Raw genomic sequence first — 25,677 nt, forward strand, 5'->3', positions numbered from 1 at the left:
TTTAATAACCACTGGCCCACAAATCAGAGATCTCGGGGTAACTTTTGATGAAAAGCTAATCTTTACGCACCATAGAATGAAAATTGCTAATAAAGCTATGCAGATGCTGGGCTCCATTATCCGGAATCCGACAAATTTTAGTAGCATTGTTTCTACAAAATCTCCGTATTGTGCTCTGGTCCGATCACAACTGGAATATGCATCGTCAGTCTGGAGCCCGTTGTACAACTGCGACTCTTAACTTGGAAGTTGGCGTTCAGTGGAAGTTTTTATACTAAAACAACAACAACAACATCAACAATAACAACAACAATAACAATAATAACAACAATAACAACAACAACATCAACAATAACAACAACAATAACAACAACAATAACAACAACAATAACAACAACAACAATAACAACAATAACAATAATAACAATAACAACAACAATAACAACAACAATAACAACAATACTACTGCCAACAGGCCGGCTTCTCCTGAAGAGTTTTAAGTGGCTTCCTCTCCACATGAGCAAATGCTGAGAAGTTCCCGATTGGTCCACATAAGTATATCCCTCCTGATCCTAACAGTTAAGATAAATTTAAAGAAATTTAATTAACAGAAAAATCCTCCTTTTTACATATAAACCTTGTATATTATAAGCAAGGTAAATAATAAAGCAACTCCCATATAAAAAAGCTATCGTATCCATCAAATGGCCATCCCCTCAATTCTCCCCCATTTAATGTGTTTCTCCATTCATCTTCACTTTATTTCCCTTTTCTTTTTTTGTTTTAGAAAGAAATACATTACATGTGTAATAGTTACGATTTAATTTTTGTTATTTTCTGTAATATTTTCAGTACTTTAGACTGTATATTGTAAAAGCCCTCTGGGCGTTTATTAAACCAATAAATGTATTTGGTCTTTGTAGGCAAGTCTGTGGGGAAGAAGCTGGAGGAAGTGAGAGCGAGTATGAAGGAGAAGGGAGCGGAGCTGCTCGTCATCACGGCTCTAGACGAGGTCGCTTGTGAGTAGCATTTATTTATTATCATACTACGGCTGCTCGTGTGCGAAGGAGCGCATGGCGTGGCTCGGAGACAGGCCCGAACCAGCGTTGCCATTGGGAAGTCGGTTGCATCCGCAGGTTTCAGCATCGACCGATGAAATAATCCAAGGAATATAGATATTCAAATACAGGCAGAATGGTGAATGTTACACAGTGTGTAAAGTGGCCACTTATACCAGCCAATGACAGGTCATAAGCCCTGTGGATCCCTAGACTTCTATATTCCCTTTTCTGAAATGTTTATGTCGGCCTCGTGGTGTAAAGGTCAGCGCGTTTGCCTACAAAGCAAGAGGTCTCGGGTTCGATTTCCGACATGGTTGATATGAAATATTTATTTAAAGGGGCGTTTTCACACCAGAATATTTCATAGTCCATTCTGGACTGGTACCTGAAGCGTAAGACTGATCATCTTAACTTCACGTAACAAAAATGATCAAGATACGCTGCGATTTGTGTACTAATGCAGTGCCCTATGCACCATTAGGTGCGGATAGGGAACGATGATAATGATATTGAAATTTTTGAAAAAAGGGCTACATTAAAATTTTTGAAGAGTGGGCTATATTAAAGTTTTTGAAAAGTGGGCTAAATTAAAAAATGGGCTATATTGGCTTTTCGATTTAAAAATGAACCAATCATGTAACTTTCGTGCGTTCAGTCCTCCGTCTCGAGTATGAAGATTTGTCTATTGTCATATTGTGTTCATTTTACCGACTTAGACCATATTATGTATTGACGTACGATAAAACCTGCCCGCAGACCTTCTGAACTTGCGCGGCGGGGACATCCCGTACAACCCGGTGTTCTACGCCTACTGCTGCGTCACGGCGACGCGCGTGAGCGTGTTCCTGGACCAGGCCCGGCTGCAAGAGGAGGCCGCCCAGCAGTTGCGCGTGGAACTCGGGCTGGAGGAGGCGGAATTCCAGCCCTACGGGGACGTTCTGCAGTCCATCAACCGAACGGTAGGTCGGTGTTCTGCGCGCACTGCCGCGTGAGCGTGTTCCTGGACCGGCGCGGCTGCGGCAGGAGGCCGGCGGCAGCTGCGCGAACTTCCAGCTCTACGGGGACATTCTGCAGTCCATCAAAAAAACGATACGCTACCCACGATTCTTTTCAAAATGAGGAATTCCACTGTTTTATAATTTATTTTTTTCTATTAGCGTACTATTTAACTAAGCATAAATATATATATATATTTTTTTTTGTGCGTTATTTACAAAGATATGATTTTTTAAAGTTACATTTATCAAATACCGCGCCAAATGACCGTAATCATTGTGTCACTTTTCAGTAGTGACGTCATGAAACGGTTGGCGTTCTTACTTTCACTGACCTGACAAGAATCCACGGAATATTGCTTTGATTACTTCATTTAGTTGATCGTAATTTGCTCATTTCTATGTTATGGTTGTTTTTACGAACGTTTCGATTAAGAAAAACCTAGAAAGTTGACATAATCTCTGGTTGAAATGTCAAATTATACAAATTATACTCTTTTTTTTTCTATGGTCAAAACGTTCCTTACAAGGTGCGGGGGCTTTAAAGCGGAAACCGGAAATACTACACGCAGATATAAGGAGTGACGTCATTATTTACGATTTTAAAATGAGTACTATTTTTAAAATTTTTTATTTATTTTTGCGTGCGTTTTTGAGATATTTCATCCTACTCTAAAATGTTTAAATATTCACGTGTACACGAAAACATTTTTAAAATTTGATTCCGGGCTGGGCTGGAATTCCTCATTCACTATGCCATTAAAACCGAAGAATACAGTGAGCATCAGCTTCACGTTCGACCGCACTTGTCGGGCCCTTTTCGATCTTGGCGATCCAGAATGCCTCCACTGGGACGATTGAGCCTTAGTTTCGACGCCATATCCGCGAACCCATGTTTCGCCACCTGTGATGTAAAAGTATTTCACAGATGACAGTTTTTGGCAGAGTGGCTCGTCAAATTTCGTTGAAATTCGTTAATTCCATTTTTTATTTTATTTATTTATTTTCTTTTATTCAGGAAACATACAGTACAGTTACAAAGTTTAATATTTTACACAATTAGACTTAACTCTAATGGACCAGGAAACATACAGTACAGTTACAAAGTTTAATATTTTACACAATTAGACTTAACTCTAATGGACCAGTGAAGTTTCCATATTATAAAGCAATTATATGTAAGGTTAATTATGAAAGTATAAAAAAGAGAAGGAAAAAGAAAAACATAAATGAAAGTTTAAAAATTAAAATTTAAGTGAAAAAAAGATATTTTAAAGTTTGTAGTTTGTAGTGAGTATTTACAAATGGAAATAATATTAAAAATGAAGAAAATTTGTAAGAGTAATTAAAAATTAAGAATTGAAATAAAAAATGAAAAACATGCTCAGATGTAAAAATAAAATAAAATAGTAATTACATTTAAAAAAAAAGGAAAAACATTAAAAAAATGTATATACATATTTTAAGGGATTCAAAGAAATGATGAGAAGAATCTTTAAGTGAAATATAAGACAATAAATTTAAGTCAATTTAAAAAACATCTTCAAAATTAATGACACATTATAGTAAGAGCAGCAACATATTGATTTTGTATACATATATAATACAAGTAATTAAGTAGTTTAAAAGTATAAAAACATGCCAATGCAGCAGAGAAAAAAGAAAGAATAACAAGTATAGCAAGTAATCTTTTGTAAAACTGATCCAGCTGATAACGAATTGAACAAAATCCACCGATTTTTTTCTCTAAATTTACTGATCAATGAAGGTTGGCAGAGCTGCTGATTACTGATCTGTTTGAAAAATCTAATGTTTTTTAAAATATTGCTTAACAGTGAAAATGCATTTTTTTCCCATGTAGCACTCCATTTTTAATTACCCTAACTGTCAGCTATTACGCTGTGTTTTTTTTTTCGTTGGCGACATTTTACGGCACAAACGAAAACCGCAAACCGAAAATGAAATCTTGCGTGAATTTTGGGGTCTATATTGTTGTTAATATGTCCCAACTCAGCACGTGGCTTGGGTCCCGCGGAGTTGGGACTTGTGTCCCTGTTAGAATTGAAATTGAAACACAGTGCTGTGAATAAATAAATAAAAATGTTTTGTGTCGTTTTTACAATTGATTTGCGCGGCAGGTGCGGGCACTGGCGGACGCGCGGCCCGGTCCGGTCACGGTGTGGATATCCGGGCACTCCAGCCGCGCGGTGCACGGTGCGGCCGACTGCTGTCCGGAGGTGGACGTCCTGTCCGACATTACACCCGTCTGTCTCATGAAGGCCGTCAAGAACTCCGTTGAGACACAGGTGACGGGAGATCCGGAGATTATCCGTTATTCTCAGATACTAAGTGATGGCCATTATTCTCTGATACTAAGATAGATTAGCCATTATTCTCAGATACTAATTGACAGATAAGCCATTATTCTCAGATACTATGTGATAGATTAGCCATTATTTACAGATACTAAGTGACGGATAAGCCATTATTCTCAGATACTAAGTGATGGCCATTATTCTCAGATACTAAGTGATGGCCATTATTCTCAGATACTCATTGACAGATAAGCCATTATTCTCAGATACTATGTGATAGATTAGCCATTATTTACAGATACTAAGTGACGGATTAGCCATTATTCTCAGATACTAATTGACAGATAAGCCATTATTCTCAGATACTATGTGATAGATTAGCCATTATTTACAGATACTAAGTGACGTATTAGCCATTATTCTCAGATACTAAGTGATGGCCATTATTCTCAGATACTAATTGACAGATAATCCATTATTCTCAGATACTATGTGATAGATTAGCCATTATTTTCAGATACTAAGTGACGGATTAGCCATTATTTTCAGATATTAAGTGACAGATTAGCCATTATTCGCAGATACTAAGTGATAGATTTGCCATTATTCTCAGATACTAAGTAGTAGATTTGCCATTATTCTCAAATACATATTCTCCTCCAAATCCCTGTTCACACAAAGGTAAGGATAGATCGAATATTGCATTGTCCCTGTGTGTCCTTCTTAAGTGACAGATTATCCATTATCCTCTGATAAAAGATAATCCATCACTTAGCGTCTGATCATGATAATACGATGATTTGAATGCGCCACTTGTCTATTTGCAGCTCAATTGTTCCAATTTTGAAGTTATCTAGTTGAAGTTATTACCGCAGGAGATTCCGTAAGTGGAGGAAGTTCTTCTCCGTTGTTAATAGGATTACCGACTATCCGCAGGGCCTCATCAACTGTCACCGGAGGGACGGAGCCGCTCTGGCGATGTTCTTCGCTTGGCTGGAAGAGGAGATGATCACCAAGGAAAGGACTGACATTACGGAGATATCGGCGGCCGATCATCTGGAACATTTACGCAGGTATTTATCCTGCATCGCTCTTATAATAATAATAATTATGGATAACTTATATAGCGCCATTTTCGTAATATAATACCTCAAGGGCGCTTTACAAAGTGATTATATAAAGATACTAATTTAATTTTAACTTTTTAATTTAAGAAAAATAATGTACTTTTTCATATTACTTTTCAACCACATGCTAAGAATTTATTCAAATGATTTAGAAAACAAGTGGTTTTAAGTTTCTTCCGAAACATCACTTCACTCTCACAGTTTTGAATTTCTGCTGGGAGAGCATCCCATGCCGTAGGGCCTGCGACCGCAAATGCACGTTCGCCGAATTTAGTGCGCTGTTTGCGTAGAGGTATAATAACTTTTCCTTTCGACGTAGATGTAGCTGATCTAAGCGTAAGACGTCTGTCAGCTAGTTCATCTGGAATGCAGAGTTCCCTTAGATATTCCGGAGCAGAGTTGTGCAGTGACTTATACATAAGCCAACAGAGTTTGTATTCCAACCTCTGTGGAAAACGTAGCCAGTGCAATTCCCGAAGTAGTGGAGTGATATGACTGAATTTTACATAACGTATTTATTATTATTGGTTGTAGGCAGGCAGCCTTTGCTGATGCGCCTATATCTCGTGTACTGCTTTTAGTCCAAGTTCTTCGTCCTTCAAAAAAGCATCCAAACTAGACTAGGAAGACTAGGAAGGCCCGAAATGCGATGGATGGACTGCATCAGTGCAAATGCGACAACTTTGGAAGTGAGGAACTGGAGAGGAAGGGCAGCAGACCTTCGGGAGTGGAGAAGACTCCCGGATACAGCCGAGGCTCACCCGGGGTTGTCGCGCTTGTGATGATGATGATTGTAGGCTCGATATCACTCTGCCTTTACATACAGATCTCACTTGGCCGTTTTTTCAATTGTGATTTTGTGGTTTCTCAAAATGATGTTCTTTCTGATGAGCGGCGACAATTAGTTCTCGTATAAAAATGAAATGTTTAAGAAGAAAAAAGTCAAATAAAAAAAGTGGATTTTGGTGTACCACAAGGATCCATCTTGGGCCCACTGTTATTGTAGTAATTTATATGTTTCTTGTTGCAGCCAAATGAGCGACTACATGGGCCTGTCGTTCGCGACCATCAGCGCGTCGGGGCCCAACGGGGCCGTGATCCACTACAAGCCGCAGGCGGGGGCGGACCGGGCGCTGTCCCGCACGGAGCCCTACCTGTGCGACTCGGGGGCACAGTACCGGGACGGGACCACGGACGTGACGCGCACGGTGCACCTGGGGCAGCCCAGCCCAGCGCAGGTCGCCGCCTTCACGCTCGTGCTGCGCGGACAGGTCGCGCTCGGGACCGCCGTGTTCCCCAACAAGATCCAGGTGAGCGCCGTCGACAGGCACTACTCAGGGTTGATTTTAACGAGAGCCCTAGTGATTCTAAAATGACACTGACGGTCTCCGCGGTATAGTAGTTAAGACTTTAAATCGATTCCCCTTGAGAACACAAAAATGAAATCTGTTTTTTTTTTTTAATACTCGGTGTTCTGCGCTAAAATTCACCATTATAACTGAGCCTCTTGGACCGGGGTCCTATTCTGACTCTTCTCGCGGAGGTAGAGAGTGGTTCAATTATGTATAATACTGTTTAAAAAACGGAAGGAAATACAGTTTGGTCAATTCAACGGCTGATGAAGCAAATTTGGACAAACTCAAACATTGTTGAATTAACTACCTGGTAAAAGAAGAAGTATAAAAATTAGAAAATTGTTTTCAGGCGTTGCTTAGTAGGTGAATCGGTTCAGCCGGATGAATCTCACCCGCATGATAAAGGTTTCAGCTCCTTTACTTCACAAAAGTCAACAGATGGAAGAGTTGAGGAAATGTGGATGTTTTGACATGGGCAGAATGGTAAATGTTACACAGTGTGTAAAATGGCCACTCAAACCAGCCAATGACATGTCATAAGCCCTGTAAATGCCTAGACTTCCATAGTCCCTTCTCAATAATGTTTTCCCTCTCTGTTGCAATAAAATGAAAATCATCATGTTTGGTTTGTTTAAAACAAGAAAGTGGTCCGGCCCCAAGTGTAGTGGTTGACGTGTTCGACTTCCATGCTTGAGGTCCCGAGTTCTATTCTCGAGGGGATCAACATAAAATATTACTTCATAAAGGGTTCCCCCGTGAGAAGATTCAGAATAGCACCCCTTTTGTGAAAACAATTCCTGTAATTAATCCCCAACAAGAGATGTATTTCTGAGTGATGCAGAAGCATCCCTAATGCATAACGCGTCGAGTATTTTTTGCCCAAAAATTGGCCAAAACGTCACAATGCAAACGCCTAATTATGGGCGTTTCGATGTGTTTTTAAAACTTATTTAAACAAGTTCCGGTCTCGGCTCAAAATCACGTTTGCGTCTGTCCGGCAGGGCAACGCGCTGGACGCGCTAGCGCGGCGCGCGCTGTGGCAGCGCGGGCTGGACTACGCGCACGGCACGGGGCACGGCGTGGGCGCCTTCCTCAACGTGCACGAGGGCCCGGCGGGCATCTCCTGGCGGCCGATGCCCGACGACCCCGGTCTGCAGGAGGGGATGTTCCTGAGCAACGGTACGGTTGTCTCCGATGCGACTATTCGCACGACAGAGATGCGGCTTCGATCGCCTCTTCTGTAGAGTCGCCGATGTTCTAACGGGTGTTAACATTTTCAGAGCCGGGATTCTACGAAGACGGACAGTATGGAATCAGAATAGAGGACATTATTAGAGTCATCACTCTTATTCCGCCCGGAAACATCACCGAAGGTATTTATTTTATTTATCCATATGAAGATATATATTACAAAAAATAATAACTTATCCCTAACTTATTTAAATAGTACAGATATGTTGATGACATATTTTACGTTTTCTTAAATGGTACAGATATGTTGATGACATATTTTGCGTTTTCTTAAATGGTACAGATATGTTGATGACATATTTTGCATTTTCTTAAATGGTACAGATATGTTGATGACATATTTTACGTTTTCTTGGGAACTGATAGGCAGCTGGATTCCTTCCTTACCCATATCAATACACTTCACAAAAATATCAAATTTACATTGGAAAATAATAAAATAATAAAGATAATTGCCTTAATTTTATAGATCTCTGAAGTAATATAGATATTCAAATATGGGCAGAATGGTGAATGTTACACAGTGTGTAAAGTGACTTAAAAAAGCCACTTAAACCAGCCAATGACAGATCGTAAGCCCTGTAGATGCCTAGACATCTATATTGCCTTCTTTAAAATGTTCTTCATCTCTGTTGTAATATGTTAATCAATAAATTACGATGCAGAAAATTTAAAAAAATGTCAATATAAATATTATTTGATTTTATACACACATAATGTGAAAAGGAGATAGTTTAAACAGTTATCATAAAAGCATGAAACAGTCCGCGATGTAAATGACAGTTGAAATTTTGTAGTGCCATACTAAAAAAACTGATACCATAAAAATATAATTTCCCAATATTTAGGGAAAAAATCGTTACATGCATTTTACGCAAATTCGAATTTTTATTTTCGTGTTTTTAAGGTTATTAAATTAAAATTAATTATTTATGCATGTATTTTTTTAAATTCAATAAAAAATAACACATTGCAGTTTTGTTTGAAAAAATACAAACATTAATTTTCAATTAGTATGAATGTACGGAGAAACGGCGTGATGGTTTGTTGTTGTTGCAACTGACAAGGGAAAACGAAACATACAATTTTGCACACTCATTTCTGAGCCAGTGTGGTCCGACGATTGGAGAATTCGCAAAATCATTCTGCTGTCTGTTGTTCTCATTGCAGACATGGCTTCGTTTCCGCGAGGCCTCATGGGGAACTTCGAAGGGCGCGGCGCGCTCGGCTTCCAGACGGTCACCATGTGCCCCATACAGAAAAAGATGATCAACGTCAAGATGCTCACGGACCAAGAGGTTTGACGCTCCGCTCCTTTCTACTCGACGGCTAGAATCGACGGGCGACAAAGCCACTAGAGGCTCAAAAAGATTTATAAAACAAAGAAGAACATCTTTGAGAAGGAATGTGGAAGTCAAGGCACTTACAAGGCTTATGATCTGTTATCGCCTGTTTATGTAACCACTTTACGCTGTGTAACATTCACCGTTTCTTCAATTCTTCCATCTGTTGATTCTGTGGAGTAAAAGAGCTGAAACCTTTATTGATGTAGGTGAGATTGAATCATTTCGACAACACCTTAAAACATTTTCGATTATTTTTCTTTGACCAATTTAATGAGTGTTTAAACATCGTCAAAATGGTGAAATTACACAGTGCGTAAAAATACCTCCTAAATCGGCCAATAACAGGTCATAAGCCCTGTAAATGCCTAGACTTCCATATTCTCTCCCATAAAATATTCTCCATCATCGTAATATGTCAGTCACATTATTTTATCCGTGTCCTTGTCTTTGTGAAGAATACTTTTTTTTTCTGCGCCTGTTAGTAGTCGCCTACACAGAGAAAAGTTTGCTTTTAGCTTAATGCTTATTTGTTTCAGAGCAAGTTAGTGTCATCCTCAACAATGTTTCGAGTATGTACAAATGTTTGCAGACAGGCTGGATTTCCTCCCCGGGGAGTTATTCAGATCTAAATTTGTTGCAACAGAGAGGAAAAACATCTTTGAGAAGAGAGTATGGATGTCTAGGCATCTATAGGGCTTATGACCTTTGTGATGTGAATGTAATAGTGTGTAAAGTTTGTTTGAGTCGGGTTGTGGTACCATCGCTAGTGTCTCGGACTCACGGATCAAAGGTCCGTGGTTCGAATCCCACTCTTCGAACCCCAACTTGATTCCCATTTTCTAATAGTGAGTTATTTACAACTCGTTGAAAATGGCTTTCAAAATTAAATATTTGCGTAAATTATAAGAATGCAAATATTTCTTACTTAAAAAAAAAAAAGTGGCCATTTAAACCAGCCAATGACAGATCATAAGCCCTGTAAATGCCTAGACTTTCATATTCTCTTTTTTTAGGAATGTTTTCTCTCTCTGTTGCAATAAATTAAGATATTTCCATATATCGCAGACGAAGAATACAGCTCTGCGTGTGTAATGTAATTAGAATCCTGGACAAGTGTATTCCGATCGATAGCTGCTCTCAGGTAGTGGTTGGCACGTTTGCCTCCAATAAAATAATTGTTTCGTAAGAAACCCCTTGCATCGCAATGTTTTATTGTTCGTGGACTGACCTAGCCTAAGGCCGTTCAGCTTAATTACTTCCAGTGCCCTATGCATCATGGACAGGGAAATAAGACAATGATGAAAACCACTTTCAAAGCAGTCATCGTACCGTCTTCCGTACCAGATGGTCCATAAGGAACTGCATTCCAACACAGAATGCGGCGTATCTTGATTATCTATTGCACGAAGGCAAGGCGATCAATCTCGCCCTAGCTTTAATTAACCCAAGGCCTCGAGCTCCGAAGGCGAGCACGCCGACCGCTACACCACGAGGTGGACCGCACCCGTCTTCCTCTTCCCCTTTGCGGAAGCACAGATCCGGTTTAATGGTATTTTTTTTTCAGATTGATTATCTGGACGAATATCACCGTAAAGTGTGGAAGGAAATTTCGCCCTTACTGCTGTCGCCCGAGAGCAGTTTGGCGCTGAAATGGCTCGAAGAAAACACCAAACCGCTGAGAGAATAGATGATAGCAGGATGGACATTTCAACAGTGAAGGCAAATTTCTCTTAATTAATCAATTTAATTTGTATGAAAATATCCTCAACGAGTAAATATCCGATCTTCAGACGGCCTTCTTACTGTTGAATGCGGAGCAGTTACAGAAAACGCCAGATTTCTGGTGAAATAATTAAAGGTGTGTGTTTGTCGACGACCTGTTGACATCGCCCCACAGCCTCAGGGTATATCGTACGGTATCGCAGAGTCCAGTCCTCGAACAAACTGCTTCTACCCACCGAGTACAAATCCATATTTTATTCGCTAATGGTTTTTTGTAAATATTTTTTATAAATAAATATGTACTTTCAATCGTCGCGTGTTTTTCTTTCATTGCAGTAATATTGCCAAACAAGACAAAACTAATTGATTGCGAATTATGTGGGTATGCATATTTAAAATATTTATTTATTTATTTCGACGGCTTACGCCTTTGACAAAGTATAAAATAATATTGAAAAACAATTGTAATGAAACAAAACACCCAAACACAGTATAAAAAATGTAGATACATGAAATAAAATCAGCAGAAAATAAGGAAATGATAAAGAAAAATTAAATAAGAAATTATAACATAGGTATGCAGCAAATTAACAATAAATAAAGGGTTTAAATATACAAAGTATTGAAGTAACAGAGGCGATGTATCGTAGCATAAACAGTCAAACAAGTATAACACTTAGTACATTTTTATAATTTAGAAAAGAAGCGATTAAAAAGTAATGATTTTAATTGGCATAAAGATAAATTAATAAATCTAAGTTTCCATGTTTGTTCGCTAACATGTGGAGCCGTGGAATAGGCGAGTATTTAGCGTAGTTTGCACTATGCAAATCAACAGCAAAAGAAGTATTTTGTCTCGTCGCACGCTGTCTCACATAAGAGTTTTTTTTATTTTTTATAATAAGGCAATCCATCCTAAGAAGGATGATTTCTGTCACATAAGAGTTCACACGATTTAAAAGTTTGGGACTGTCGAGAACATTATTTAATAACTTAAAAAGCAGCACTAAATCTGAAATTTCCCTTCTATCACTAATACATATTAATTTTAACTGCTTCGTTAAACATTTATAGTTAAGCTCTTCAATGAGAATGTTTAATTTGAAATTCATAAATCTTAAAACTTGTGTTGGACCTTCTCCACACTGTTTATATGGGTGACATAATGAGGACCCATATGGCTTCTGACTGGCTTCTTACTAGGGTCATAAGACATATTGTCACAAGTTAAACATCCTTTGTACCAACAACCACGTTCACTCCCAACCTTAGTATCCTTTGATCATCCGCCACAATAAGACCTCGTGCAGTGAATCACGCGTTTATTTTGTTGAACGTGTGTCGCGTCATAGACTTTGTTTCCACCACCCGTCAGTGTTCAGCTCCAGCTCGGGAGCCTGTCACAGTGTTGGTGCCGCTCGCAATTGACCAGTCGGACCACCGCAATTCCACCAAGAACGAGCCAGGTTAGTGGCATCCATTCCTAATCCATCTCATTCGTTGGGGTTATGACCGATTGACACTGCATATCGAGGATATTCACTTATTTCAATAAAATTAAAATACAGTTCACTCTGCTAAATAATATCGTAGAAGCCCCAGGGCTTCGCCCTCCGCAATTTATCACCACGCATCCGCGAGGGAATTCGTTTTCCCACCACTAATGTAATTTGTTTCAACAGAGAGGGAAAACATTTTTGAGAAGGGAATATGGAAGACTAGGCGTTTACAGGGCTCATTGGCTGGTTTAAGTGGCCACTTTACACACGGTGTAACATTCACCATTCTCCCCATGTTTGAACATCCACATATCCTCAACTCTTCCATCTGTTGACTTTTGTGAAGTAAAAGAGCTGAAACCTTTGTCACGCGGGTGAGATTCATCCGGCTGAACCAAATCACGAAAACGAATGCTTGAAAACAATTTTCCAATTTTTATACTTCTGTAATGCTTAGACTAGAAGATTACAATGGTCGGGCCATGTGCACAGAATGAATGATAACCGCACCCCAAAAAAGATTCTTTATACCACTCCGGAAGGCGGACAAAGCAGAGGCAGACCAAAATTAAGATGGCTGGGTAATGTGGAAAGTGACATTAGAGCGATTGGCCCGACGAACTGGAGAAGAGCCGCGGGGTGCAGGGAGGAATGGAGACAAATTCACGAGGAGGCCAGGGCCCACAACGGGCTGTAGCGCCACTATGATGATGATGATGATGTAATGCCTAGACTTCCATATCCCCTTCTCAAAAATGTTTCCCCTCTGTTGAAATAAATTTAAATATGAATAACTCCCTAGGGAGGAAATCCAGCCAGTCTGCAAGCATTTAGACATTTGGAAAATGCCGAACACTCCTAGTGTAGAACGGCAGGCCTGTTGACTGCTGCCAACAGGTCGGCTTCACCTGAAGAGTTTTAAGTGGTTTCCTCTCCACATGAGCAAATGCTGAGAAGTTCCCGATTGGTCCACATAAGTATATCCCTCCTGATCCTAACAGTTTAGATAAATTTAAAGAAATTTAATTGCAGAATAATCCACCTTTTTATATATAAACCTTGTATATTATAAGCAAGGTAAATAATAAAGCAACTTCCATATTAAAAAAAAGCATTTGGACATACTCAAAACATTGTTTAATTTAATTATGGCCAAGAAAGCCGTCTAAATGTAAATCTGCAAGTTGAGGGTGTCAATATCGGGGGAAAAATAAGCGAGACCTTTGTAATAAAAATGATATAACTTTATTATAATTGTAAAACCAGGTACAAAAATAGTCTTAAAATATTTACATATATATAGTATACAACGGGCGCTATTTTAGCCATGATGGAACCTCGGCAATAATGCCTTTTATCATGATGACAGTTATTTTACGTTTGTGCTTCGTAACAAAACTCACTGGTGGCGCGAGCAGTCGACGGGATTGAGTGGTTTGTGGCTGAATGGACCGTCGGTTGATGAAGGCCGACCTTCTATCCCCGAATGTCTGTCATCGCCTCTTCATAATTCGTTTGCCCGCTTTCCAATCGAGATATGGTCTCAGTGGCGTTTATTTATTTGCCCGGATTCCGAAAGACATTTGTGAAAGTTCTGTGTTTATTTATTTAATAAACGCCCAGAGGGCTCTTACAATTATTATTATGGATAACTTATATAGCGCCATTTTCGTAATATAATACCTCGAGGGCGCATTACATAGTGATTGTTAAATAAATTTAATTGAAGCTTTTAAATTTGTAATTTAATTAAAACAATTTATTTTGTTGTCACATGCTACGGATTTATTCAAATGATTTAGAGAACAAGTGGGTTTTAAGTTTCTTCCGAAACATTACGTCACTCTCACAGCCTCGCTCCTCTGCTGGGAGAGCATTCCATGCCGTAGGGCCTGCGACCGCAAATGCGCATTCACTAAATTTAGTGCGCTGTTTGCGTAGAGGTATAATAACTTTTCCTCTCGCCGTAGACGTAGCTGATCTAAGCGTGAGACGCCTGTCAGCTAGTTCATCTAGAATGCAGAGTTCCCTTAGATATTCCGGAGCAGAGTTGTGCAGTGACTTATACATAAGCCGACAGAGTTTGTATTCGACCCTCTGTGGAAAACGTAGCCAGTGTAGTTCCCGAAGTAGTGAAGTGATATGACTGAACTTAGAGATTCCGAAAATAAGTCTCGCTGCGGCATTCAATACAGACTGTAGGCGAGTCATTTTGTTCATTGGTAGACCTGCGTAGATACCATTACAATAATCGACTCTAGACACTACAAACGCATTTATTAATTGACGGGCGGCATCAACCGGCAAATTTTTGCGTATGCATTTAATTCGTCTCAGCTGGTAGAAGCATGAACTTATCGTTCTACTAATTTGAGCATCAAGAGATAGGTCAGAATTGAGTAAAACTCCCAGTAGTTTAACGGTGGGTAAAGCGGTACTCCCTACATTGGGTAGGGCCGTATCCTGGATCAAATTCTGTCGTCTGGCTGAAGCCACCCACAGTTGTTCAGTTTTTGATGGGTTTAATGTTAGCAGAGTTGTGCAGTGACTTATACAAAACAATATACAGGTAAAAGTATATGTAAAACAAGCAGACCCGACAGACGCTGTCCTGCCCGAACGTTGGCTCGCCTGCTATTTATTACCTCGGAAAAAGACATTTTATTAATAAAAGTAGGTACTTGTTTGTGATTAAATTCCAAAACTAAAAATTGTTAATATTCAAATAATATTGAATTTGAGTAGGTACCGAGGTACTTGTTTACGGATGAATTCCAAAACATAAAATAAATATTTTTTCAAATCTGGCATTCTTTTTGCAAACGTCAAACTCCGGTCTTCTCACCAACATAGGGGTGTACTTATATAGGAATACGATTTAAATGAATGTTTTGAATGAAATATTATTGTAACAAAAAAGCCTTGGTTTTCCAAGTGATTCTGAACAAATTTGAAACATCTTCTATATGCAGAATGCGCATTGGACATTGTTGCAATAGTTCTCATTTGTTTAGAATCCATGTCCGGGACTCAGCCATGTGCGAATGTCAGCTTGAGGAGGAAGATCTGAAGCATGTTTTCTCTGGACGCCCCATAAATGATTGTTATCCTGAGTTCCTACCTGACCTCTCCAAAATCAGCGTCCCATTCCCCACTAATATTTTAACTTTCTTGTCCCCACCCAATAAACAGATATTTAAAATTTTATGTAAATATGTAGTTTTAAATGGAATTAAGTTGTAAATAAGTTATATATTATGTAAAGTGTATGTAATATTAAATACTAACACTAACTTGTATGTATAGTACTAACACATGTGTAAATATTTAAATAAGATCTTAAACTTGACACTGGCTAGAACACCTCAGTTAGGGGTGAAAAAAGCCAAAAAAAACTAAGAAGAATTAAATATTATTTTAGTATTACCAAAAATCCAATAAAAATTAATAAATGGGTAGAAATTATAAAGAATTTAAGGAAAGAATCTGATTGAGATCCACAAAAAACAAATGTTCTTCAAATGTTCAAAAACAAACTTGTTTTACACACAAACAAACATCTTTACATTTTTTTGCAACCCTGGTAGATCGATGAATAAAACATTTATGCTCCTAACTTCTTTTTTACATATTCGATTGAAGATTTTAATATCTACGAACACGCACATCGCAAAGATCTACATTTCTCTGAAAACCGCACGTAAATTTAGTTTAGGAGTACGGTGACATCACACGTACAGAGGAATTAAATATATATAAAGATATCATAGAAAATAACAAAAATAAACTCACAACTATTACACTTAACCTTTCCTTTACTGTCCTAAAAACATCCGCGCGTGACGGTGCTGTGTAGTCACTACGCATGCAAAAAATGAGAAATTACGTATTTTAATGTTGAGTTGGATCACGCTTAGAAAAGCACCTTTCGGTATAAATTATATTTTTGATTTATCAAAAATATTTTGAGACATTGCATCTTAATTTTTGTGGACAATTGTTGGATTCGATCATCGGGGGATTTTATCGCTACAGAGATGAAGAAATTTTTAAAACGGCGAAAATAAAAGTTACGAGCAATGTTTCGAGTATGTTCGAATGATTGTAGACAGGCTGAATTTCCTCTCAAGAAGGTCAAAATTCGTTCCAGCAGAGAAGAAAAACATTTATAAGAAGGTAGTGTAGAAGTCTAGGCATTACGGGGCTTATGGCCTGTCATTGGCTGGTGTAACATTCACCATTCAAACATTTGAACCATCTGTTGATTTTTTTTTGTAAAGTAAAATAGCTGAAAACTTTATCGATGCGGTTGAGATTCATCTGTACCAGTCAATTTCAACAATTGTTTTCAGGATTATAAAATATTTTTAAAAAATCTCCATAAAATCATTACGATTGTCTACAAAAATTTAGACATGCTAAAAAATAATTGATCGATGATTTGATTATTTTAAAATAATATGATTCCAATGTACACAAACGGTCCGACCAGGTCGATCCCGCTAGTTTAGGCGCGAGTACTTTCCCAGGTAAGTCTTGCACTTGGGGCAGGAGTGGTGCACTACTCGGAGCTGCTGGACGCAGAAGGGAATCAAACAGCACCCGCAGAAGCATCTGGAAACACAAAAGTGAAAATAGTTGAATCGCTGTTCATTGAATGCATGGCGAAGTATACATGGCGAAAATGAACGGCAACGTGAGACGAGGACGACCGAGGAAGACGCGGCACGATCGGATAAACCAAAATCTTAAGTCTGGTCATGTCAAAGGCAGACAGAACCGAAGGGCGTGTATGACAAGATGTATGCCAGGATAGACGTGTGTGGCGGTCCTTCTCTCTGCCTACCCCTACGGGGAAATGGCGTGATGGTAGTTAGTAGTAATTTCAACTCTTAATTTATACTAATTCATATGTACACCTAATTAATAATTGTTGGTTGTGAATTTTTACCAAGAAATATAAATGTTCATGGAAGCAGAGAGAGAGAGGGGAGGAAAGTAGAGTCGGAGCCAAACAATGTCTTCATATTTTTCCTTTTTTAGAATTGAATTATTTTCCCCCTCTCCTCCGGCATTCATTAGTGTGAAATCTGTAATTGGTCATACTTTTTTTAATTGTTCTTTTGTACCTTGTTTTATACAAAGACTGTATGAAAAATTGCGTGAAAAATTTCAACGCCTATCAGTTCATGGTTTACCTCTTCGTTCTCATTCTCAAGGCACTCTCTTAATACCCATACACAATTCCTCTTTCTTCTCTAACTCATATAGTGTCCATGCGGCTCCACTGTGGAATCATCTCCCACCCACCATCAAAGATGTTACTACATTATCTCTGTTTAAATCACGTCTGAAGAAACATCTTTCTCTTCCTTAATCTCTCCTCCTTTCCTTTTTCCTCTTTCCTCTTTTTTCCTTTTTCCCATTGAGTAATAGTTTTGATTTAAGGTAATTTATAAACAAATACGTTTATTTCTATTTTTATACATTTTTAACTTTTTAATTTTTTTCTATTGAATATGTTCTGTAACTTGAATTATAAAAATAAAACTTTTATTTTATTGGTTGGTTGGAAGAAATTGCCATTTGGCAATAAGCCCGCCAATGTACAAATAACATTATGTACAAAAAGTTAAATAAATAAATAAATGATTTCCTTAATAAATAAATATATAATATCCCCTCACACCAGCACTTTTGCTGATTGGGAATATTTCGTACAAATAAAATAATATTGATATTTTTTGTTGATATTTCTTGATAAAACTCCATAGTTAAATGATTATGATAACATTATAAATAAACTTATCAATGAAAGTTCTTGGTTTGGTTTAACTTTTTATTATTTTGACCAACAAGCGCTTTCGCCTAAGTAGGCATCTTCAAGACCGGTGAATTGTTTACAACATTTACAATTTTTATACTATTCTTAACATGTACAATTCACCAATGTTGAAGATGCCTACTTAGGCGAAAGCGCTCGTTGGTCAAAATAATAAAAAGTAAAACTAAACCAAGAACTTTCATTGATAAGTTTATTTATAATTTTATCATAATCATTTACAAATAAAATATGTTAAGTTTATAAACCTTGTATTTTGTCATAAATAAATAAATATGTAGAGTATTCAGTTTGTCATTAATTTCTTAAGGGCAGTGTATATTATTATGTACCGATTACGAAAATATTAATTGCTTTCCTAATCAAAAACCCCAATGCACGACCCTGGTACGCAGAGAGGATAAAACGCCATATCACTCTGTCTTTGCATACAGACCTCGCTTACTCTACATTTTTCTATTTTTTTAACTTTTTTTTTTGCACCACAATAGGCCAGGAGGCCTAATTACAGTGGTGAATTACATCACAGAGCACCCCGGCTTGAGAAAAATCACATTTTATTTTTGTGTTCTCACCGGGAATCGAACCCGGAACCTTCCGTGCGTGAGTCAAGCGTCTTGACCACTACACCACGGAGGCCGCCGACATTCACACTACATTCATACATTTCATGTACGTGCACCGATTATTCCTACTCTTGACGTGTCCATCTTTGAGTATTTGATGGACTCGATCGTGCCTTTGCCTTGTCATCCATCAACATTAGCATCGTAGATCCTTTAGCCCTTTTCTTGCTGTCCATTCGCTCCACATGTCCGAACTGACGCAGCGCCCCTTTCTTGATTCTGTCGATAATGCACGTCTCAGCCTTACATGGTTCACGGATCTCAATATTTGTCCACCTATCGTTTTACCAAACATTCTGCAATCGTTTCAACTTTTAGAGCAGTTCGGAATTAGCATCTGGATAACATGTCTGACAACCGACGAGTGGAAGAAGTAAGCTCCGGACTAATGTTTGCTTAACATTAATTGGGGAGATTCTGCAATCTTTTGGAGTGAGTTTATTGTGGCAGTCTAACCGGCTCCCCGACTGCGGACTCACCCCAGTATGGCCATGATGCCGCAGGCCATCCAGGCCACGAGGCTCGGGTGCGCGCGCACGGCCGTCGTCACCGTGTCCCCGCAGCGCGGACACACCACGGTGGAGGGCTGCGGCCCCAGCGGCGTGGTCTGTGCGGACGGGGCTGCAATAACATCAGAAATGACAGTGCCGATTTTAGAAATCACAGTGCTGAATTTGAAAATTATGCAGCGCTGATTTTGGGAATAACACAGCCAATTGACATTCCCCAACTTTTAAATTGTGCGAACATTTAAGTGAGAGCGTGGGACGAGACAACATACTTCTTTTTCTGTTGATTTGCATAGTGTAAACTACGCTAAATACTCGCCTATTCCACGGCTCCACATGTTAGCGAACAAACATGGAAACTTAGATTTATTTCATTTATCTTTATACAAATTAAAATCATTACTTTTTAATCACTTCTTTTCTAAATTATAAAAATGTACCAAGTGTTATCTTGTTTGACTGTTTATGCTACGATACATCGCCTCTGTTACTTCAATACTTTTATATTGAAACCCTTTATTTATTAACAAATTACAACAGGGATAGAGAATACCTTAGATAAGGGGTAAGGAAGTCAAGGCATTTACAGGGCCTATGACCTGTCATTGGCTGGTTTAAGTGGCCACTTTACACACTGCGTAACATGCACCATGTTAATTTGCTGCATACCTATGTTATAATTTCTTACTCAATTTTTCTTTATTATTTCCATATTTTCTGTTGATTTTATTTGATGTATCTATATTTTTCATACTTTGTTCAGGTGTTTTGTTTCATCGTAATTGTTTTTCAATATTACTTTATACTTTGTCAGAGGCACAAGCCGTCGAAATAAATAAATTTACAGTGCTAATTTTGGAAATTATAATGCTGATTTTAGTATCATTAAAAGCACAAAAAATGCAGTGCTACCTTTGGGAGAATTTATAAATTAATATATTTTAAACAAAGCGAAAATCCCCGGAGCCTAAATTTCAGAACTAACGTAAATATGCATCAAAAGTCCGACACGCTCAAACTATTGCCGGTAAAGAAGCCAACTTACTGAAGTTCTGCTGGGGCACGAAGTGTATGGACGAGTTCTGTACCGTCGTCAGGGGGACCTGGGCCGGGGGGGCGGCGCCCCCCGCGGGGTAGCCCGGGTTGTTGTCCGTGGTGAAGCCCATCTTGCTCGGGAGACTCGAATTCGCGGGCGGCAGGCTGGGGTCGGGGGAGGGGTAGCCGAGGTCGGTCGGCGGATAGCCCGGGTTGTTGGGTGGATAACCCGGGTTGTGCGTAGGATAACCCGGGTTGTTGGGTGGATAACCCGGGTTGTTGGGTGGATAACCCGGGTTGTTGGGTGGATAACCCGGGTTGTTCGGTGTATAACCCGGGTTGTTCGGGTGGTAATGAGGGTTATTCGGAGGGAGGGGGGGATAGGCAGAGTTATTAATGGATTGATCGTAAGAAGGTGGGTAGGGATGATTGTGTGAGTTGTTCATTTTCCTATAAAATTTATTATATTTTATTTAAACACCATATTTTACATAATTCGTAGGTTTTTACAGACTTTTTGATATATTTTATTTTAACATATCACAGCAGAGATGGAAACATTTAAAGAAGGTAATATAGAAGTCTAGGCATCTATAGGGCTTACGACCTGTCATTGGCTGGTTTAGGCTGCAAGGCAACTTTTTGCGTCAAATTTATGTTGATGTTATAAATATTTTGTAACAATAAAAACATTAGGACTTATTTATCAATCATTAGCAGAATCAATTATTAGGTACGGTATTACCAGTTGGGGCCTTTCTTGTAAAACTAACATTTAAAAAATTAAATCTTCACAAAGCTCGGCTCTTAAATTAATTAACAGATCAGCTAGCATTGATAATTTTCTAATTTTAAAGTTTACTTGCTATACCATTAATTCTATTCTTTCTTTTCTCTCTGCTGCATTGATATGTTATTATACATTTAAACTACTTTTAATTACTTATATTGTCTATGTATATAAAATCAATATATTGCTGCTCTTACTAAGTGTCATTAATTTTGAAGATGTTTTTAAATTGACTGTCTTATATTTCATTTAAAGATTCTTCTCGTCGTTTCTTTGAATCCCTTAAAATATGTATGCGTATATTTATGTTTTTTTTTTTGAAAATGGTTTTTTTTTACATCTGAGCCTGTTTTTCATTCATTATTTTAATTCGTACCTTTTAATTACTTTTACAAAATTTTCCCGTTCATTTTTAATATTATTTCCATTTGTAAATACAAACTACAAAATTTTAAAAATACTTTTTTTACTTTAATTTTAATTTTTGAATAACTTCCATTTTTTTTTTCCTTCTTTTCTTTGTACTTTCATTGATAACCTTACATATTTATTATATATATACGGCCTAAGTCAATTACAGCAGTTATATGAAGAAACATAAATGCAACTGAACAAAAAGAACATAAAACTATTTAGCAAAGACAAACAAGGGCAAAACAATAATAGTATACAATATATTAAAAAAAAACGAAAGATCAAATGGATTGGCATGGTTTAGCACTTTGAGCTAAACCATGCCAATCCAAATTTATCCCACGCTGTTTAGTCGCGAAGAGATCTACGAAAAGCCGGAAGATCTATCCCAAAAAATTCCAAGTCGTGTGATGAATTGACTAATCTACACATTCTGGACATTGGGGCATAAAAACCAAAGTTGCTCTTAGAAGATTTTATAAATAGCAGATTTTGCCTTCTGGTGACACGGTCGGGAACGTGAAAAGAAATTGATTGCAACAGAGATGGGACATCACTTAAAGCATTAAGTATTTTGAAAATGCATATAAGGTCCATCTCAGTTCTACGTCTCTCCAATGAAGATAGATTAAGAGATTGCTCTATTTCAAAATAGGAATAATTACCCCTTTGTAATCCGAGCAACCATGCCACTTTTCTTAGAAAACGGTGTTGGACAGACTCGATGTGGTCAATATGAGTCCTGTAGAATGGAGACCAAATAGGAGAAGCGTATTCTAGATGGGGTGGAACTAGTGAGCAATAAAGAGTTTTGCTGATATTAATATTTTATATATAATTATTTTATAATATGGACACTTCACTGGTCCATTAGAGTTAGTCTAACTGTGTAAAACATAAAAGTATGTAACAGTACTTAATGTTTCCTGAATAAAATAAAATAAAAAATAAAAAAATTAAATAAGGAAGAGGTACCCGAACTTTTTAAAAAGCCTGTCTGTAAATGTTATTCTATGGCTCAAATTTGTTACTAGATATCGATTTGATAGTCACTACCAGAAAAGGTGTTTACATTCAAATTACAACAGGGATGGAGAATACCTTAAATAAGGGAATATGGAAGTCTAGGCGTTTACAGGGCGTATGACCTGTCATTGGCTGGTTTAAGTGCCCACTTTACACACTGTGCAACATTAACCATTTTGCCTATGTTTGAACATCCAAATTTCTTCAATTCTTCCATTTGTCGATTTTAGTGAAGTTAAAGAGCCGAAACCTTTATTGTTGCGAAGAGATTCATCTGACTGAATTATTTCCCATACTAGGCAACGCCTGAAAACAATTTTTCAATTTTTAAACTTCTTCTTGAACCAGTTGGTTTCATTACAATACTTGAGTTTGTCCAAATGTTTGTAGACAAAAGACTGGATTTCACCCCCTCGGGGATGAAATCCGTTTACAGCCGTTTACAGGGCTTATGACCTGTCGTTGGCAGGTTTGAGTGGCCACTTTACACACTGTGTAACATTCACCATTCTGCCTACGCTTTAACATCCACATTCCCTTCTCAAAAATGTTTTCCCTCGGTTGCAACAAATTTAGATCTGAATCCCTACGGTGAATGTTACATGGCGTGTAAAATGGCTACTTAAACAAACCAACGACAGGTCATCCGCCCTGTAAATGCCTAGACTTCCATATTCCCTTCTCAAAAATGTTTTCCCTCTCTGTTGTGACAAATTTAGATGTAAATAACTCTTAGGGAAGAAATCCAGCCTGTCTGTAAACATTTTGACATACTCAAAACATTGCCGAGATTTGTACGCACTCAAAACATTCGTAAATAATTTTCCTCATAGCAAAACGCCCATAAAACATTAAAATGGAGTTGGATTCGGCGGCGTACGCGATAATTCGCAGACTTCCCATAGAACATTTCGAACGCACGTCCAAAGTTGCGCAACGAACTTGACGCAATTTCTAAATATATTTTGACAGATTCTTGAACAGTGATTTGCAGGTTAAATTCACAAATTAAAATAAGAAATGACAAGAAAAACAATTATAGCAGCTGTCTGTAACCAAATGCGTATTTTGCTGTAGCGATAGGAAGATTTGGGGATTATAGATTAGATTAGAACTTGTGAAAAGTTCGCCGAGGCCTTGTCGAAAGTGAAAGTGAGATATATTAAGTTATGGAAAAAATACCTATATGTTTGTTAATATGTGGAAACAGCGCGACATTTGTCGTGTGTGACGCGTACTCTACATACCTGATTCGTATTAATTGTGAATAAATATCAAACAACCAAATTAATGTATAATTAATCAACCGAAGTTACGTCTACAAGTTTGTTTTGTGAACTAACGAACCAACTCGACCGGAATGGTAACAAGTTTTATTATGAAACCACCTGTTAGACTTTGACAGATAAATATTTGCCATAGACAATGAGAGTATCATGTATCATTAATTATAGTCCTTAAAATGTAACATTATTTTAATGACAGTTGTCAGAAAAAGTGACGACATAACTTTGTAGTAACGCCAAAGGAGTGATTTATATTGACACACGAAAAATTATTTGTATCTGGCGTGTTAATTTATTTTTTTAATACAATGCTTGTAACATAAATCAACATTAATATATAAAATCAGCTTTAAAACTAAAAAAAAAACTGAAATAAACCTAATTATTAACGACGTTCTTACAAGGTTACATCATTTTGAGATGGGACAAATTGATCAATGTAAATTGATCGAATAAAAAATAATTAATTTGATGCTGTTCATGCAAAAGTAAAAATGTCTCATTTTTTGGTGAATAATTGTGTTAAACACACTATAATAGGCTTGTTTTTGCGTTTTTTATGTCAATTTTCGGAAACAGAGTTTAACGATTGCATGAAATAACTGATAAAATCGATTTGCTCAGTGATCAGTTATTTCCATCACTAATGAAATTAGTTTGACAGCTGTCATTCTAATCAAGCTATATTTTAAGTTTCATTTCAATTACTTATTGACAATTCTTGATGGAATTCCATTGTAATGATGTTATAACTTATATTTACATATAAGTTATTAATTTTAAAAATACTTGTTACACTTCCACTAATTTATTTTGACCAATTAGCGCTTTCACCCTCTAATGGGCATCTTCAGACTGGTCATGGACTGGACAGAATGGGCATCTTCACTAAGTGGAAGTGTACCAAGTATTTTTAAAATTAATAACCTCTTTGAAAATATAAGATCACTGTATTTTAAGGACTATAATTAGCTCTTGTGGGGCTGTGATGCAACACCGATCTACATAGAGGCCTGCACACTGAAACAAAATGGCCGTCGCATAGGGCTTTAGTAAATCTGTGTAAGAGTACAACTGTCAAATGTTACTGCTGTAAAGTACCTAGAGACGAGTTGCAATGAGTTGAGTTAACAGTATTAAAATGTAAACTTTACATTTTTGACGAAATTAATAATAAATAGTTTAATAAAAACAATACGTAAGTATATTTATACAGAGTGTTCTTTAAACCCTGTCACATCCGAAACCACGATGATCAGTATGGGCAAGAAGACATATTAGCATATTTAAAACAATATTTAGAACGCAAAAGTTTTTAAAAATACAAAAGATTGCTTACTTCTGCAGGGGAGAAGCGAGAGGGGCGTGGCCATGTGGTTGATGGTGTATCAGACTCCTCCCTCCCCTGTCCTCGCTTCACTCTTGCAGAAGTAAGAAACCATTTGTTTTTTAAAATAATTTATTTTTGTAAATTTTAT

At 37.7% G+C, this 25,677-nt stretch overlaps 2 protein-coding genes and 1 long non-coding RNA gene across 6 annotated transcripts in view; 2 read left to right on the top strand and 1 right to left on the bottom strand.

Annotated features, from left to right (window-relative positions):
- The window catches only part of ApepP (Aminopeptidase P), a 31,867-nt gene extending 20,384 nt beyond the window's left edge, over positions 1 to 11,483 (top strand). For all 4 annotated transcript variants that reach the window (XM_088233303.1, XM_088233300.1, XM_088233301.1 and 1 more), the window contains 9 exons: positions 924 to 1,019; positions 1,818 to 2,020; positions 4,195 to 4,362; positions 5,308 to 5,444; positions 6,529 to 6,808; positions 7,855 to 8,032; positions 8,134 to 8,226; positions 9,275 to 9,402; positions 11,015 to 11,483. In XM_088233303.1, coding sequence (XP_088089429.1) covers positions 924 to 1,019; positions 1,818 to 2,020; positions 4,195 to 4,362; positions 5,308 to 5,444; positions 6,529 to 6,808; positions 7,855 to 8,032; positions 8,134 to 8,226; positions 9,275 to 9,402; positions 11,015 to 11,137 — 1,406 coding nt within the window. In that variant the 3' untranslated portion in view covers positions 11,138 to 11,483. The remainder of the gene's footprint in view (positions 1 to 923; positions 1,020 to 1,817; positions 2,021 to 4,194; positions 4,363 to 5,307; positions 5,445 to 6,528; positions 6,809 to 7,854; positions 8,033 to 8,133; positions 8,227 to 9,274; positions 9,403 to 11,014) is intronic.
- Positions 11,484 to 11,539: 56 nt separating this feature from the next.
- On the top strand, positions 11,540 to 13,559 carry LOC148277145 (uncharacterized). Its single transcript, XR_015823581.1, has 2 exons — positions 11,540 to 12,739; positions 13,329 to 13,559. It is a non-coding gene; the product is annotated as an uncharacterized LOC148277145 (long non-coding RNA).
- A 334-nt stretch (positions 13,560 to 13,893) lies between these two features.
- On the bottom strand, positions 13,894 to 24,370 carry LOC148277146 (uncharacterized). The gene is made up of 4 exons (XM_088233304.1): positions 24,161 to 24,370; positions 20,694 to 21,133; positions 19,619 to 19,760; positions 13,894 to 17,285 (listed from the first exon to the last, which is right to left on the bottom strand). Exons 2-4 carry the CDS (start codon positions 21,127 to 21,129, stop codon positions 17,174 to 17,176), a joined length of 690 nt encoding a protein of 229 aa, XP_088089430.1. The 5' UTR covers positions 21,130 to 21,133; positions 24,161 to 24,370; the 3' UTR covers positions 13,894 to 17,173.
- Positions 24,371 to 25,677: the final 1,307 nt, after the last annotated feature.

The sequence above is a fragment of the Micrasema longulum genome, unplaced genomic scaffold (assembly GCF_059751315.1).
Source record: "Micrasema longulum isolate JH-2025_06_02 unplaced genomic scaffold, ASM5975131v1 h1tg001080l, whole genome shotgun sequence".
NCBI classification, from domain to species: domain Eukaryota; kingdom Metazoa; phylum Arthropoda; class Insecta; order Trichoptera; family Brachycentridae; genus Micrasema; species Micrasema longulum.

Bases quoted from the DNA above. Each gene is read 5' to 3' on its own strand.
- LOC148277146 (XM_088233304.1), bottom strand. From the start codon at position 21,129: ATGAACAACTCACACAATCATCCCTACCCACCTTCTTACGATCAATCC. The intron at 19,761-20,693 runs GTAAGTTGGCTT...ATGTTATTGCAG, and splicing joins CGTGCCCCAGCAGAACTTCA to CCCCGTCCGCACAGACCACG. The intron at 17,286-19,618 runs GTGAGTCCGCAG...TTGTGTTTCCAG, and splicing joins GGCATCATGGCCATACTGGG to ATGCTTCTGCGGGTGCTGTT.